Below are 18,196 nucleotides of genomic sequence, written 5' to 3' on the forward strand. Positions count from 1 at the left end.
ACAAAACAGGGGAATACAGGGGAATACAGGGGGGAAACGGGACAAAACAGGGGAATACAGGGGAATACAGGGGGGAAACGGGACAAAACAGGGGAATACAGGGGGGAAACGGGACAAAACAGGGGAATACAGGGGAATACAGGGGGGAAACGGGACAAAACAGGGGAATACAGGGGAATACAGGGGGGAAACGGGACAAAACAGGGGAATACAGGGGGGAAACGGGACAAAACAGGGGAATACAGGGGGGAAACGGGACAAAACAGGGGAATACAGGGAAAAATAGGAAGCATTGAGGAAACATTTTGTCATGTTCTGACCTTAGTTCTGGTATTATATCTCTGTTTTAGTATGGTCAGGGGGTGAGTTGGGTGGGTTGTCTATGTTCGTTTTTCTATAATTTGGGATTTCTGTGTTCGGCCTAGTATGGTTCTCAATCAGAGGCAGCTGTCAATCGTTGTCCCTGATTGAGAATCATACTTAGGTAGCCTGGTTTCACTTTTGAGTTGTGGGTGTTTATTTTCCGTGTTAGTGGAGATTCTTGACGGCAAGGGACCCAGGGCACAGGCTGCGGAATATCGCCGCCCCAAGGCAGAGCTGGAGGCAACGAAAGCTGAGCGGCAGCGATATGAGGAGGCAGCATGGCAGCGCGACAGGCACGAGAGGCAGCCCCAAAACATTTTTTGGGGGGTGCACACAGGGAGTGGGGCAGAGTCAGGTTGGAGACCTGAGCCCACTCCTCGTGCTTATCGGAGGAAGCGCAGTACTGGTCAGGCACCGTGTTATGTGGTCAAACGCACGGTGTCGCCAATACGCGCTCATAGCCCGGTGGGCTATAGGCAAGTGCCATGCGAGACTAGGCATCCAGCCAGGGCGTGTTGTGCCATCCCAGCGTGTTTGGTCTCCAGTACGCCGTTTCGGTCCAGGGTATCCTGCACCGGCGCTGCGTGCTGTGTCTCCAGGGCGCTGGGAGGGTGCAGTGCGTTCTATGCCTGCGCTCCCCCCGTGCCGGGCGAATGTGGGTATTGAGCCGAAGGGAGAGGTGCGAGTGGTATGCACCAGAGCTCCAGTGCTCACCCACAGCCCGGTTCAACCTGTGCCTGCACTCGGGAGGGTCCGGGCTAAAGTGGGCATCCAGCCTGGAGGAGTGGTGCCAAGGCTGCGCACCAGAGCTCCAGTGCTCCCCCACAGCCCGGTCCAGCCGGTGCCTCCTCCACGCACCAGGCCTCCTGTAGGTCTCCACACCTCCTGTAGGTCTCCCCCTGTGGCAGCCCCACGCACCAGGCTGTATCTCTGTCTCCTCCCTACAGGTGCTCCCGCCTGTCTGGCGCTGCTGGAGCCTCCGGCAGCGCCGGACAGGTGGGAGACTCCAGCAGCGCAGGACAGGTGGGAGACTCCGGCAGCGCCGGACAGGTGGGAGATTCCGGCAGCGCCGGAGTGAAGGATGACTCCGGCAGCGCCGGACAGGCGGGAGCACCTGTAGGGAGGAGACAGAGAGACAGCCTGGTGCATGGGGCTGCCACAGGGCCCACCAGGCTGTCTCTCTGTCACCTCCCTACAGGAGCTCCCGCCTGTCCGGCGCTGCCGGAGTCTCCTGCCTGTCCGGCGCTGCCGGAATCTCCCGTCCATTCGGGACCCATTGCTCGGGTCCCCAGTCCGAGGTCGGCGGCGAGGGTCGCCGCTCTAAAGAGGCCACGGAGGTGGGCTAAGAGGCGGACAAGGACTATGGTGAAGTGGGGTCCACGTCCCACGCCAGAGCCGCCACCGCGGACAGACACCCACCCAGACCCTCCCCTATAGGTTCAGGTTTTGCGGCCGGAGTCTGCACCTCTGGGGGGGATACTGTCACGTTCTGACCTTAGTTCTGTTATTGGGTTGGGTGGGTTGTCTATGTTCGTTTTTCTATAATTTGGGATTTCTGTGTTCGGCCTAGTATGGTTCTCAATCAGAGGCAGCTGTCAATTGTTGTCCCTGATTGAGAATCATACTTAGGTAGCCTGGTTTCACTTTTGAGTTGTGGGTGTTTATTTTCCGCGTCAGTATCTGTGCCACACGGGACTGTTTGGGTTTGATTTACTTCACGTTATTGTTTTGTTCAGTGTTCGTTATTCATTAAAAACATGAACACTTACCACGCTGCGTTTTGGTCCTAAATGTGTAAGGACGAAAACCCTTACACATTTATACAATTATAATCACACACAGTGATGGGCTAAAATAGGAGATAAAAGTAATGCACATTAAAGTGCAATACAAGTGGCATGAGAACATTGAAGAAACATCATTAGTGATTGATGTGAGACCATTAATCCAGACCTCTCTGACCATGGCTTATTGTTTACAGCTGTGATGACATTAGCACACAATGGCACAAATAGAAAAGGGCATGTGACAGAATGGAATGAGTTTTAAGTGGTGCATGTGATGCCCTCCAAAACATAACTGATTACATCTCAGGACCATTTAGCCCAATGTGGACCTGTTTACCCCAAACCAAGGTGTATAGGAACACCAGTGATGGAATTGGGCTGGAACATGGTGGGGGAATCATTTTAAATATGATTTTATCGTGGATGTGTTACTGATTAACTGGATTCATTGTGTTCGTATGTGTTTGTATATATGTGCTCAGGGGGCATATTATTTTGCTCTAACCAAATGTATCTGGTGGAACAATAAAGATTTATTGAATTGAAAGGGTTTCTTGAACTGAATTCCTAGTGATTTTACAGTGATGAATTCCCAGTAACCTTTTTCCCCAGAAGCTCCCCCCCCCCCATCTAATTCCACCCCTGGTTTCTTCTAGTTCCACACACGTCTTTCTCCACTTCTACCTAACCGAGCCCAGTCCAATGGCTGTTGGGGGGAAACCCCTGGGGTATTTGATCCAGCAGCCGGGGACAGCAGCCGGGGACAGCAGCCGGGGACAGCAGCCGGGGACAGCAGCCGGGGACAGCAGCCGGGGACAGCAGCCGGGGACAGCAGCCGGGGACAGCAGTGTCAGGTGTCTTTTCTTTGAAACACTGTAGATTCCTCTCAGTCTTCCAGTCCAGACTGGGACCACGTGCTGACAGCAGTAAGGACCATAATGAATGTTTAGTTGAGAATGGGCTGGCCTCAAGCACCCTGGCTGTGCACCATTTACTGGAGGAAGAACGCCCATTCAGATAATTTGATTTCACGCTTAGCAACTACTGGCACAATCAACAATGTCAAACTAGAAGAGCTGCGTTTCCTGAAGAAAATGTGTGTGCTTGCTTCGTCCCAGACAGCAAAGATATTAGACCTCAGACACAGCAAGGTTTTCATTGTCATAAAAACACTAGATCTTGTCCAGCAAGGTGGATACAGCCCACATTCATTTGAGTGTTTTCTGCCATCTTTCCCCGTGATGATCAAAGACTAACACACTTGTGGTGGATCATATCTATCTTCCTATCAATTGCTTATGGCCAGAAGTGTCTGATCAGAGTTAGCAGGCACGGTAAATGTCACACAACATGCTGATGGAGGAAACAGGTGGGTGTGAGTGTTACTTTGTGGTCTGAAGATTCTGCATCTTTTGAAATATCCTTCCTGAGATCGGAGGTTTAACCTAAGAATCTTGCCCAATGCTTAGCAACGCATGCATAACAGTGCTACTAGGTATTACCTTCCATTGTGTGTTCATCTGTGAGCCTCCATTTCTTTTACTTTGCAAAGGAACATCTGTCCACTTTGATATGGGAGTCTACTAAAGCAATCAGAGCTATTGGCTAGTTCTACATTAGTCTACTAAAGCAATCAGACTTATTGCTGAGTTCTACATTAGTCTACTAAAGCAATCAGACTTATTGGTGAGTTCTACATTAGTCTACTAAAGCAATCAGACCTATTGGTGAGTTCTACATTAGTCTACTAAAGCAATCAGACCTATTGGTGAGTTCTACATTAGTCTACTAAAGCAATCAGACCTATTGGTGAGATCTACATTAGTCTACTAAAGCAATCAGACCTATTGGTGAGTTCTACATTAGTCTACTAAAGCAATCAGACCTATTGGTGAGTTCTACATTAGTCTACTAAAGCAATCAGACCTATTGGCGAGTTCTACATTAGTCTACTAAAGCAATCAGACCTATTGGTGAGTTCTACATTGGTCTACTAAAGCAATCACACCTATTGGTGAGTTCTACATGATTCTACTAAAGCAATCAGACCTATTGGTGAGTTCTACATTAGACTGCTAAAGCAATCAGACCTATTGGTGAGTTCTACATTAGTCTACTAAAGCAATCAGACCTATTGGTGAGTTCTACATTAGTCTACTAAAGCAATCAGACCTATTGGTGAGTTCTACATTAGTCTACTAAAGCAATCAGACCTATTGGTGAGTTCTACATTAGACTACTAAAGCAATCAGACCTATTGGTGAGTTCTACATTAGTCTACTAAAGCAATCAGACCTATTGGTGAGTTCTACATTAGTCTACTAAAGCAATCAGACCTATTGGTGAGTTCTACATTAGACTACTAAAGCAATCAGACCTATTGGGGAGTTCTACATTAGTCTACTAAAGCAATCAGACCTATTGGTGAGTTCTACATTAGACTACTAAAGCAATCAGACCTATTGGTGAGTTCTACATTAGTCTACTAAAGCAATCAGACCTATTGGTGAGTTCTACATTAGTCTACTAAAGCAATCAGACCTATTGGTGAGTTCTACATTAGTCTACTAAAGCAATCAGACCTATTGGTGAGTTCTACATTAGCCTCTAACAATTGGAGCATCTCCCTCTACCATACAATTACTTTCAGTGTAAATATTCATGGAATAACCAGAGGGCATAAAGATGTGTTCCAAACAGACGAGGGAGCTTGGAACACAATGTTAACAACATGTAAAACATTTTCACTGCCTTTTTTATCATTTAAAAAAATATAATTCAGCTTTCACTTTGATGTGTTGTTCCCTCGTACATTGGATGTATGAAAGATGGATGTATAAAAGACTGAAATATATTTCCCCTGAAGAGCCAGAGATGTATTGCAGCAACTACATAAATAACCTGTGAAAATAGACATTTCATGGGAAAATGTCCTTACTCCGCTTCCTACACGCCAAAACAATAATACAGCAAAAATATTTTTGGTAACCACAATGATTGGGCGGCCTGTGCGGAATCTTCTTAGTGCCAATTAATGCATTTTGAAGATGTGAGGAGGAAGCCATCACAAAGCTCTCTTCTTCCCTGTCCTTTCAAAAATCATCTCTCTAAGCATGACTAGTCTAAAACATCAAGTTCACCAGACAAGTCTGCTTTTATGGTGTGATGACATATTTATTTGATGTGGTAACTGTTCAATATGCTTAGCATAGTTTAAGAAACACTGTAGTATTGTTCTACATTCAGAACTGATTTTTTTTATATACATAAGTCAGTTGTTCAGCTCAGTTAACTGGAAGTCAATGTTGCCTGATTAGTAATTGTACCCAGTGGTCTTACTCAACTAACCAGGAAGTCATGGTCATTTCGATATCAGGGAATAGGGATGATCTGAGCATGACTTACTTGCATTGGGCAAGTTATGGTTTTACCAAATTACACTACAGCTGTGCACATAATTCTTAGAATTTCACACGAAAGAAGAAGCTGACACATTCCTATGTATAGTATGATTTTCCTTCCTCACACAGGAACTAAATCTACAGTGGTGCACCACCTCTAGACAGAAACTAAAGCTATGGTGGTGCTAGTCTCCAAACAGGAATAAGATTGACTGATAAGATAGCTCTGGTGCCAGGAACTTTCCTCCATATCCCATCACTTCCAGGTACAGTACTGTCAACAGTAATGATGCAACACTTTACCCTAGACATTTCATCTACTCTAAACTCCAGTGGAGGCTGTTGAGGGGAGGACAGTTCATAATGGTGGCTGGAGCAGAGCAAATGGAATGGCATCAAGCACATAGAAACCATGTGTTTGATGGTTTTGATTCTATTCCACTTATACCACTTCAGCCACTAGCACGAGCCTGTCCTCCCCAATTAAGTTGCCACCAATATCCTGTGGTAAACTCAATGAATGGAAGCTGCACAGCAGGACACAGATAAGATCATTAGGCCCGTACTATTCATTCACCATCCTCCATTAGAAGTGGAGGCCTTTTTAACAAATTAATGCATGAGGACACACGTGTCTCATTCTGAAAATGGTAAGCATCCACGAGAGCAAATCAAATCAAATCACATTTTATTTAGCAGATGGTTAGTAGATGTTAATGTTAGTAGATGTTAATGTTAGCAGATGTTAATGCGAGTGTAGCGAAATGCTTGTGCTTCTAGTTCCGACAATGCAGTAATATCCAACGAGTAATCTAACCTAATCTAACCTAACAATTTCACAACAATTACCAAACAATACACACAAGTGTAAAGGAATGAATAAGAATATGTACATAAATATATATGAATGAGTGATGGTATAGAACGGCATAGGCAAGATGCAGTAGATGGTATAGAGTACAGTATATACATATGAGATAAGTAATGTAGGGTATTTAAACATTATATAAAGTGGCTAGTGATACATTACATTAAGATGGCAAGATGCAGTAGATGGTATAGAGTACAGTATATACATATGAGATAAGTAATGTAGGGTATTTAAACATTATATAAAGTGGCTAGTGATACATTACATTAAGATGGCAAGATGCAGTAGATGGTATAGAGTACAGTATATACATATGAGATAAGTAATGTAGGGCATTTAAACATTATATAAAGTGACTAGTGATACATTACATTAAGATGGCAAGATGCAGTAGATGGTATAGAGTACAGTATATACATATGAGATAAGTAATGTAGGGCATTTAAACATTATATAAAGTGACTAGTGATACATTACATTAAGATGGAAAGATGCAGTGGATGGTATAGAGTAATGTAGGGTATGTAAACATTATATAAAGTGACTAGTGATACATTACATTAAGATGGCAAGATGCAGTAGATGGTATAGAGTGCAGTATATACATATGAGATGAGTAATGTAGGGTATGTAAACATTATATGAAGTGGCATTGTTTAAAGTGGCTAGTGATACATTTATTACATCAATTTTTACAGTGGCTGGAGTTGAGTCAGTATGTTGGCAGCAGCCACTCAATGTTAGTGCTGGCTGTTTAACAGTCTGATGGCCGTGAGAAAGAAGCTATTTGTCAGTCTCTCGGTCCCTGCTTTGATGCACCTGTACTGCCCTCGCCTTCTGGATGATAGCAGGGTGAAGAACAGGCAGTGGCTCGGGAGGTTGTTGTCCTTGATCTTCTTGGCCTTAATGTGACATCAGGTGGTGTAGGTGTCCTGGAGGGCAGGTAGTTTGCCCCCAGTGATGTGTTGTGCAGACCTCACTCAGGAGAGCCTTATGTTTATGGGCGGAACAGTTGCCTACCAGGCGGTGATACTGCTGCTGCGCCTTCTTCACGATGCTGTCTGTGTGGTTGGACCCTTTCAGTTTGTCCGTGATGTGTACGCCGAGGAACTTAAAACGTTCTACCCTCTCAACTACACGATTAACTCCTTTGTTTTGTTGACGTTGAGTGTGAGATTATTTTCCTGACACCACACTCTGAGGGCCCTCACCTCCTCCCTGTAGGCCGTCTCGTCGTTGTTGGTAATCAAGCCTACCACTGTAGTGTCGTCTGCAAACTTGATGATTGAGTTGGAGGCGTGCATGGCCACACAGTCATGGGTGAACAGGGAGTACAGGAGAAGGCTGAGAACGCACCCTTTTGGGGCCCCAGTGTTGAGGATCAGCAGGGTGGAGATGTTGTGAACTATCCTCACCACCTGGGCGCGGCCCGTCAGGAAGTCCAGTACCCAGTTGCACAGGGTGGGGTCGAGACCCAGGGTGATGACGAGTTTGGAGGGTACTATGGTGTTAAATGCTGAGCTGTAGTCGATGAACAGCATTCTCACATAGGTGTTCCTCTTTTCCAGATGGGTTAGGGCAGTGTGCAGTGTGGTTGTGATTGCGTCATCTGTGGACCTATTGGGGCGGTAAGCAAATTGGAATGGGTCTAGGGTGTCAGGTAGGCTGGAGGTGATATGGTCCTTGACTAGTCTCTCAAAGCACTTCATGATGACGGAAGTGAGTGCCTTGGGGCGTTAGTCATTTAGCTCAGTTAACTTAGCTTTCTTGGGAACAGGAACAATTGTGGCCCTCTTGAAGCATGTGGGGAAAGCAGACTGGGATAAGGATTGATTGAATATGTCCGTAAACACACCAGCCAGCTGGTCTGCGCATGCTCTGTGGACGCGGCTGGGGATGCCGTCTGGGCCTGCAGTCTTGCAAGGTTTGACACATTTAAATGTTTTGCTCACGTTGGCTACAGTGATGGAGAGCCCGCAGGTTTTGGTAGCGGGCCGTGTCAGTGGCACTGTGCTGTCCTCAAAGCGATCAAAGAAATGGTTTAGTCTGTCTGGGAGCAAGACATCCTGGTCCGCGATTGGGCTGGTTTTCTTTTTATAGTCCGTGATTGACTGTAAACCCTGCCACATACCTCTCGTGTCTGAGCCGTTGAATTGCAACTCTACTTTGTCTCTATACTGACGCTTGTTTGATTGCCTTGCGGAGGGAATAGCTACACTGTTTGTATTCGGTCATGTTTCCGGTCACCTTGCCCTGATTAAAAGCAGTGGTTCGCGCTTTCAGTTTTGCGCAAATGCTGCCATCAATCCACGGTTTCTGGTTGGGGAATGTTTTAATAGACGCAGTGGGTACGACATCGCCGACGCACTTGCTAATAAACCCGCTCACAGAATCAGCGTATTCATCAATGTTATTGTTCGCCGCAATGCGGAACATATCCCAGTCCACGTGATCGAAGCAATCTTGAAGCGTGGAATTCGATTGGTCGGACCAATGTTGAACAGACCTGACATGGGAGCTTCCTGTTTTAGTTTCTGTCTCTAGGCTGGAAGCAACTAAATGGAGTCGTTGTCAGCTTTTCCGAAAGGAGGGCGGGGGAGGGCCCTATATGTGTCGCGGAAGTTAGAATAACAATGGTCTAGGGTTTTGCCAACCCTGGTTGTGCAATCAATATGCTGATAGAATTTAGGGAGCCTTGTTTTTAGACTAGCCTCGTTAAAATCCCCAGCTACAATAAATGCAGCCTCGGGATATGTGGTTTTCAGTTTACATAGAGTCAAATGAAGTTCATTCAGGGCCATCGATGTGTCTGCTTGGGGGGGATATATGCGGCTGTGATTATAATCGAAGAGAATTCTCTAGGTAGATAATGCGATCGGCATTTGATTGTGAGGAATTCTAAGTCAGGTGAACAGAAGGACTTGAGTTCCTGTATGTTGTTATGATCACACCACGTCTCGTTAATCATAAGGCATACACCCCCGCCCTTCTTCTTACAAGAAAGATGCTTGTTTCTGTCGCCGTGATGCGTGAAGAAACCAGCTGGCTGTACCATCTCCGATAGCGTGTCTCGAGTGAGCCATGTTTCCATACAACAAAGAACGTTACAGTCTCTGATGTCTCTCTGGAAGGCTACCCTTGCACGGATTTCGTCTACCTTGTTGTCAAGAGACTGGATATTGGCGAGTAGTATGCTCAGGAGCGGTGAGGGATGTGCCCGTCTATGGAGCCTGACCAGAAGACCGCTCCGTCGGCCCCTCCTACGGCGTCGTTGTTTTGGGTCGCCGGCTGGGATCTGTTCCATTGTCCTGGGTGGTGGGCAAAACAGAGGATCCGCTTCGAGAAAGTCGTATTCCTGAACGTAATGTTGGTGAGTTGACGTTGCTCTTATATCCAATAGTTCCTCCCGACTGTATGTAATAAAACCTAAGATTACCTGGGGTAACAATGTAAGAAATAACTCTGTCGGCGCCGGAAGTTAGAGTCCAAATCCATGCTGCAATTGTATTTTATCACAGAAAAATGTGTAGCCTATGTTTGAGCCAATCTAGCTTGGTGCATGGACTTTAGGCCTAAATCTACATTCAGTCTGAGCAGCATGCAACTACTTCTGTGGGCCTAAAAGGAGTTTCAGCAAACAGCATTTCACAAAAGTGTTGAACTTTTGTAGCCTCAGCGTATCCAGCTGTCTAAATACTGAAAACTAGGCCTTTCTTTGTTGGTCAGGGGCAATGCCATAGAAAATCTCATGAAAAGAAGCATAACAAGAAGCTCTTAAGATATGTTACAGTTAAATCAAACTCCGCCAATCCGGGAACAGCAAAATATACAAATTCTGACTACATTTTTCTGCTTTTCATTCCTCCACTCATCCCCCTTTTTCTACCCAATAAATGGATGTACTGGAAGCTTGTCTCTGAGTCAGTCTGAAACAGTTTCTTAACCCTTGAAGCTGAATGTTTCAGACCACCAAATAGTCACAACCCCTCATCCTATCCTCTTCTACAGGAAAGGTCACTCCAATTCAAGTCACTCCACTTCAAGTCACTCCAATTCAAGTCACTCCACTTCAACTCACTCCAATTCAAGTCACTCCACTTCAAGTCACTTCACTTCAACTCACTCCAATTCAAGTCACTCCACTTCGAGGTTTGGAGAGGGCGAGTAGTAAATAGTCAAATATATCAAAACGTTTGTACAATAAGGCAATACTGGAACTCCTTAGGCTGTATTGGTTTAGTGTAATTCCCCCACTCTGGTTTAGTCACACTATAAACCTGGGTGACTGTTTGATGAGACAGAATACAGACTTGTCTAATGTCTCTGTGTGTGTGTGTATCTGTGTGTGTGTGTGTGTGTGTGTGTGTGTGTGTGTGTGTGTGTGTGTGTGTGTGTGTGTGTGTGTGTGTGTGTGTGTGTGTGTGTGTGTGTACGTGTGTGTGTATGTGTGCATGCATCTTTTGTGCGTGAATCTGTGCTTGCATACTTGTGTGTCTACCCAGCCAAGCCTCTCAACCTGTTCTTCAGACGTCCTGCCAAATGCACAGAGAGCACACAGGAACAGCAGAGGAGAGCGGGGAGTTACAGTTACAGGTCAGTTAGTAGTAGACAGGTCCTGCTGACCCCGGACAGACCAGAGATCTGACCACTACCCTCCAGGTTAAGTACACACAGACCAGAGTTGTTGGCAGACAGACAGTGTAACATTGGAACTTGTATTATGCGTCATCCTCCACCCCGCTGTTTAAAAAGTAATTTCTCTCAGCCTTGATTTTAAAGGAAAAATGATAATTTACTCTTTAAACTGAAGAAGACTCTGATAATGCACTTTAAATAAACTCATTTGTTTTTCATTTGAATTCAATCTGTTCTGGTGTCGGTGTCGGCTACAATATGACGGCTTCTTTGATGTCTGCCGGGTGTCTAAGACAATGAGATCCCTAGACTGGATGTGTGATGACTTCCTATGACTTCCTCTTTCCTGGTTGGGCCAACTCAACACCACGTCTCCTCTCTATTCACTTCCATTCTTCCCCCAGGAGGGCCTGCTAACCAGCCATATGCCTGTCCCACACTGATGACACAACAGGGTTTTCTGGAAAACAAATGGAATACAGTGGAGTTGTCTGACTGGCTGCATCCCATTTGGCACCCTTTTCCCTATGTCATGCCCTTCTTTTGACCAGGGCCCACAGGGCTCTTGAATAGGGTGCAATTAAGGACACAGCCTTAGTTATCCAGTCTAGAGGTCTGATCTGAATCACCAGGCACCTGACTCACCTCTGCAGACACAGCTGGCTCTCTCCAAAGCTCATTATGAGCTGTGCCAAAACGACATCATCCCCCTGCCAGGGCTGGCCCTAGTCTTTTGGGGGCCCTAAGCCATATTTGGTTGGGGTACCCCCCTCCCAGGCAAAACATTTTAATGGCCCCCCTCTTGATGGTGATATTTACACATTTCCTGCAATTTTGCCATGGAGCAGAGAGAAATTGAGAAATGTTATAACAAATGTCATGCAATTCTGCTCATTTTGTCACATTTACATGTGTATTTTAGTAATTTAGCTGACACTCTTATCCAGAGCAACTTACAGTTAGTGCATTCATCTTAAGATAGCTAGGTGGGAAAACCACACATCACAGTCATAGTACAATGTTCTTCCTCAATAAAGTAGCTATTATCAAAGTCAGTGCCAGTGGGGGGAGACAATGTATTATTATTAAGGGGGAGGGGTGCTGTGGGATTATTTAAGTTACTCTTTGAAGAGGTAGGGTTTCAGATGTTTTCGGAAGATAGTGCCAAGAGACCAGAGGTGGCAGAACTGAGTACTCAGGTTGGGGTGTAGGGTTTGAGCATAGCCTCAAGGCAGTTCATTTTACTGCTCCATAGGCCACAGGGCAGAGAGAAAAAATGTGCAGTTTTACAGCAAATCTCCTGCTTATGTCGCTTATGCTTGGAGCGCCCTACCCCTGCCCTCTCTCTTTATTCTCCACCTTCCCCCTCTCAGTAAAGATCTGGTTAAGAAAATGATCAAATGGAGCATGCAACCCTTGTTAATGGCCTGTGTCCACTGCCTAACTTCTTTCTCTCTCTCTCTCTCTCTCTCTCTCTCTCTCTCTCTCTCTCTCTCTCTCTCTCTCTCTCTCTCTCTCTCTCTCTCTCTCTCTCTCTCTCTCTTCCTGGGTTGGCCTGCCTGGTGTCTTTCCTCCATGGGCAGATGAATATTAGAGTGGGGACATTGAGGTGGGTGAGATGGCAGGGAGTGGTAGAAACCTGGCCTGGTGTTTGAGCCCGGGTTGCCTGTGTGCCACTAGACTGTAAGTAGCCCTCTGAGCCTAACGCCTCTGCATTACCTCGGGGAGCCAATGCAACTCTTCAGATTCCCCCCCCGGCAAAATTAATCACCATTGAACCACCTTCATTACCATAGACTGGCAGTTTAAACCCTGGACTAATCTACCTACCCATTCTCAGGGCATGTGTCAGTCAGATCTCTGATGAGTAAACAGGAAGGGAGAAACAGAGGATGATGAGTGGGGAACAAGTCACACATTACAGTACATGGAGACAGGGAGTGTAACACTAGGGCTGCATCCCAAATGGCATCTAGTTCTCTATGTAGTGCACCACTGTTGACCAGAGCCCTATTGATCCTAGTCTAAAGTACTAGGGTGCCATTTTGGACACGACTAGAGTACGCTCCGCTAGTTCAACGTCTTACACTACAAAATGTGTCAGATCATGTGATTTACTCTAAGGGATGTTAAACGATCAGTGTTTTTTGTGTTTTGTTATTAGCTATTCCACATTTCCATCTTCCTGTAGTGTCCCGAATTTCCCAACTCCTTTCGTTCAAATGTATACTTTGATTGAATGATTCAAATGATATTAAGAATGAAATTGACATGTTTATGAGCATGGTGAGCATGTAGTGACTTGGTCCAGTTGGGATCTAGCCATTTTTATTGATTTAACCTTTTTTAACTAGGCAAGTCAGTTAAGAACAAATTCTTATTTACAATGATGGTCTACCCTGGCCAAGCCCGGATAACTCTGGGGAATTTGTGCGCCGCCCTATGGGATTCCCTATCACGTCCGGAAGTAATGCAGCCTGGATAACTGATCTGTATAGGATAGTAGTTCTGAAAAGCAAAGGATGTAATGCATTCTGGATAACTGATCTGTATAGGATAGTAGTCTATGAAAAGCAAAGGATGTAATGCATTCTGGATAACTGATCTGTTCTGGATAGTAGTCTATGAAAAGCAAATGATGTAAAAATGTTGCCAGTTCTAAAGAAACTGACAGCCATTGCCAAAGAAACGGTGTCCCCATAATAAAGTTATAAATGTTGGTTTAAAGCTTGAACTGTCCAATCAAAACATATTGGCGCCCTCTATGGGGCACTGGCATAGCATTCAGCCGCTGCCAGAGAAGAACAGCGTGTTCTGGCTGTTCCGCTAGGAGGCCCATTTACCAACCACTGTCAACAGTGCTCAGATTAATGAAACTACTTCTTAAAACGTCAAATGTATCAGATCATGTGATTACCTTAACATGTTTTTCACTATATGGGCCTATTCTGCAAACCAATAGGTTGGACAATATTGATTACCTTATAATGTTTATAACATGCTAAATATATAGTAGTCTAGTGGTATTATAATGCATTTAGTGCATTATAATAACATTACTATTACCAACAAAGCTAATACAATACGGCGATAACAGACCGTTTTTACAATCAATTCGCTGCAGGAAAAGTTATTGCCTGGAACTCCATAACTTCATTTTGGAGGAACAGCGGGGGAGGGGAGGACTTCTCTGTTGAATACCAGGAATCGTCCTTTAAAAAAAAAACATTTCTTACTGACAATCTGCCAAGAGGCCCTTACTGGAAAAACAAGGGGGTGGAGCCTCCCGACACATTATGAGCGCTACTCTCAAGCGCTGCGCGATCATTAAAGAGGCAAATGATGAACGAGCAACGTCCAGTCAGTCCAACGTAGAACACAGACAAAGGACACAACTGACACTGTAAAGGACGTTGCACATCAGCAAAGATACAATTGTCACAATTTGAACAACACAAGATATCAAGCTCAAGGAAACAAATATACTCAAGGGATTGAAGCAATTGGATAAACTTTCAAAGTTCCAAGTACACAGAGAAACCGTTAAAAGGTAAGAAATAAGACTCTATTGATTCTATTGTTTAAACGTAGCAAAGGAGAAGACAATGTAAATCATTAGCGATTTTTTTAATGGGACTTTTGTATGTAAAATGATGCAACAGTTGAAGGATTCCGCTCACTAGACTGCTCGACTTTACTGGAACTGACCGCGGTGACTGAGCCGGAGGGCAGAGATAAAAAACCAACTTTCCTGTAAATGAGCAGGACAGAGTAAACGGTAGCCTAATTGCAAATCACGTCTATTCGACTGAAATATAATGTTTTCACTTTCACCTTTCACATACAATAGCCAAATAGGCGATTTGTCGTAAATAATATGGTTATAAATCATGTAGCAGTGCGAAATTGGAGTGACGATAGCAACATGAGCGGTGTCGAATCATATTACTTCGTGTGGTTCTCAATAGTCCGCTACAGGACAAAAAATAGCCAGGGCCTCATTGGTAAAAATGTTCCACTATGTAACCAGAGAAGTTTAATTAGAATATTTGAAATTATAGCCAAAACATAATCTTTGCCTGAGAGCTACATGAGTTGAGGACTATTAGATTACTCTCAATCCTAAAACAATTACACTATAAATAAACCTTTTATCGACTGTTATTTTTTTCTATAATTAAAATGATAGAACTGGATATCTTGAGTTGAACGTTCGTTATTTGGATCATATTGCCAAATGCCCTGAGGTCCACTCAATGCCCAAATCACTCCACTCTGAGCAGATACTTTGGACACTGATGATTTTCTCTGCTTTTTCTCCAGGACTATCCTCTCCAGACACAACAACAACAAAATCTAAAGGCCTTGACCTCTGTAGGGAGATTGGTGACCTCTACCCTCCGACCTCCTCCTTCTAGTCTTCTGTTGTCTGTGTGGTGCCCAGTGCTCACCAGGCAGGTCGCAAAGAAGCGGTGCGCAGCGCCATGGTAACCCACAGCAAGTTTGACTCCGTCATGAGCAGCAGCCCCTTCGACTCCACCATGCGGCTGCCTCACCGTTACAAGACCTTCAGCTCCAAGGTGCAGTACCAGCTCGTCGTCACCACCCTGCACAAGCTCCAGGAGAGCGGCTTCTACTGGGGCTCTATCAATGGCAAGGAGGCCAACGCCATGCTGGCAGCCGAGTCCGTTGGCACCTTCCTGATCCGTGACAGCTCTGACAACCGACACTTCTTCACGCTCAGCGTCAAGACGGCGTCTGGCACCAAGAACCTGCGCATCCAGTGTGACTCCGGGTCCTTCTTACTCCAGACGGACCCCAAGAGCATGCAGGCTGTGCCCCGCTTCGACTGTGTGCTGAAGCTGGTCCACCACTACATGCCCCCGACCAAAGGGGCTTCGCTGGTGGAGAAAAACACGAGGGGAGGGAACGCCTCCTACTACATCTACTCTGGAGGGGAGAAGATTCCTCTGGAGCTCCTCAAACCTTTCTCCTCCACTATGTCCAGCCTGCAGCACCTGTGTAGGAAAACAGTCAACGGACACCTGGACATATCCAGCAAACGGGACCAGCTTCCCCACCCGCTCAAAGAGTTCCTGCAGGAGTACGACGCGCCCATCTAGGCCCCTCTCTGGACATGTAGTGCCTCGATGGCATAAGACTTGATAAAGGTGTTATGAAGGGGACTTGGGCCGGTGTGAGAGACAGTGTGGCAGTACCCCACAGAACTGGGGGGGAAATATGACTGTCTGTATTCGTGTCTTAGAGGGATGGTTCACCCACATCAGGGTGACGAGGCAGAGGGGAAGGCAGCAGCATGAGTCAGTCTGAGAAAGTAGAAGAAGATGCTTGGTATTGTGGTTCTCATAAGGGCTGTACTGTACCTATCTCCCAAGCCCAGGAGTGATATAACGTTACCATGAGGAGTAGAGCTATACTGGTCCCACGTCAGCCAGTCACTTTCAACAAGCTGCCAACCAAAAGACAAGCGGTGGGCGTCGTCATCAGACTTTCCAGTCTCTCATTCATGCAGAGAGTGAGACAGAATGAGAGAGAAGGAGAGAGAGAGAGAGACAGAACGAGAGAGGAGAGAGAGAGAGAGACAGAACGAGAGAGAAGGAGAGAGAGAGAGAGAGAAAGGAGGACTGGTTCATTGAGAGGCTAAACGGCCAGTCGGTGTGCTGCTAATTGGTTCAGATGTGTGTCAGTCAGGCCTTCAATTGGACCAGAAAAGAACTATTTCCCAACCTCAACTCTAACCTCACTGCATGACTAATAACTTCCTCCCGAGGTCCGCTCTCTCTCTTTAGTCGATAAAGGCTCTGAGCCAGCATCTTGCCTGCCTTCACACCTCTGACGAAGCACACATTCCCACTGCTGCTAACCACGGGGTCTGGCTGTGGCACGGCACCGGCCTGAGAAACAAACACACCAGCCTCTCCTATCCATTCAACCATTACAGCAGGATTGGCTGTAATGACTGTCCTTAGCTGGCTGTTGGATATTAGTTACGGACATTAGCCCTGAGCCTGGAAGTATTAAACTCGTTGGTCGGAGTACCAAGCTTTTTGGCTTCCTCTGGGAAAACTGGGATCTCTGTCTCAGCCTTGCCAGGAAACTGCCTAGCAACCAGAATTGTAACCCATGTTCCAAAGGGGACGTTTAACGTCACCACCTCCAACATCACACTTTGAGTCAATAGTTGTTTATTTCCTTAGAAAAACTAGCCAGAACTGCAAACCAATTATGACCCAATGTTACAGAAGTGTGAAGCCACAAACGGCCGAATGGAGAACATTATATTTGAGACGTAAGGTGTTGAAGATGTGTGTAATGATTGGTTGATTGGCAGGGCTTTTGATTTGAACATGCCAAACCTGTCCTGAACACACCAACAAAACGGTTTCTTGACCGAACAACGAATACTTGCATGACGAATAAATGAATGAGGGGTTGCTTTTATACTTGAGATAATAACATCACTATATACAGAGGAAACAGAGTCCGGGTAAGCCCTCAGTGGATAGGAAATATACTCCGATGAATGTGGTGGAATTTGTGCCACAGACAGGATACCAGATATCACTTGCTGTTGAATGTATTAACATCTGAGAATCTCTCTTCCTCTCAAAGAGAGCATCTAAGGTTCATCCTGTTCAATTTATTTTTCTTAAAACCAGACAATGTTTACATGACTGACAGAAAAATGCAAACAGATTTTCTCCTATCTTTTATAAAGATATTCATTATTGTCTAGCCAGGTGACTGGCTGCAGTAGAAGCATGATCGAGTTTGAAGAAAAGGAGATCGCAGAAGCAAGCAGAACTAAAAACTTTGCACATATTTATATTCATACGACATTTCAATAATTTATAATAAAGAGCACTATTTTTTTAATGAATGACATCCTTGTTGTGTGACCTTATTTGGGGGGTGTTACATCATATATGACTATACGTCTTGGGTATTTGACACTAGATTTGTATTTTATTTATTTATTTATTTTACCTTTATTTAACCAGGTAGGCTAGTTGAGAACACCTTTATTTAACCAGGTAGGCTAGTTGAGAACACCTTTATTTAACCAGGTAGGCTAGTTGAGAACACCTTTATTTAACCAGGTAGGCCAGTTGAGAACA

General features: G+C 45.2%; 1 protein-coding gene across 1 annotated transcript; it reads left to right on the forward strand.

Moving 5' to 3' along the window:
* Nucleotides 1–14,364: 14,364 nt before the first annotated feature.
* Nucleotides 14,365–17,961, forward strand: LOC118937780 (suppressor of cytokine signaling 3-like). Its single transcript, XM_036939191.1, has 2 exons — nt 14,365–14,607; nt 15,381–17,961. The coding sequence occupies exon 2, from the start codon at nt 15,542–15,544 to the stop codon at nt 16,178–16,180; it is 639 nt and encodes a 212-aa protein (XP_036795086.1). The 5' UTR covers nt 14,365–14,607; nt 15,381–15,541; the 3' UTR covers nt 16,181–17,961.
* The last annotated feature ends 235 nt before the right edge of the window (nt 17,962–18,196 follow it).

Source organism: Oncorhynchus mykiss, chromosome 12, assembly GCF_013265735.2.
Source record: "Oncorhynchus mykiss isolate Arlee chromosome 12, USDA_OmykA_1.1, whole genome shotgun sequence".
NCBI classification, from domain to species: domain Eukaryota; kingdom Metazoa; phylum Chordata; class Actinopteri; order Salmoniformes; family Salmonidae; genus Oncorhynchus; species Oncorhynchus mykiss.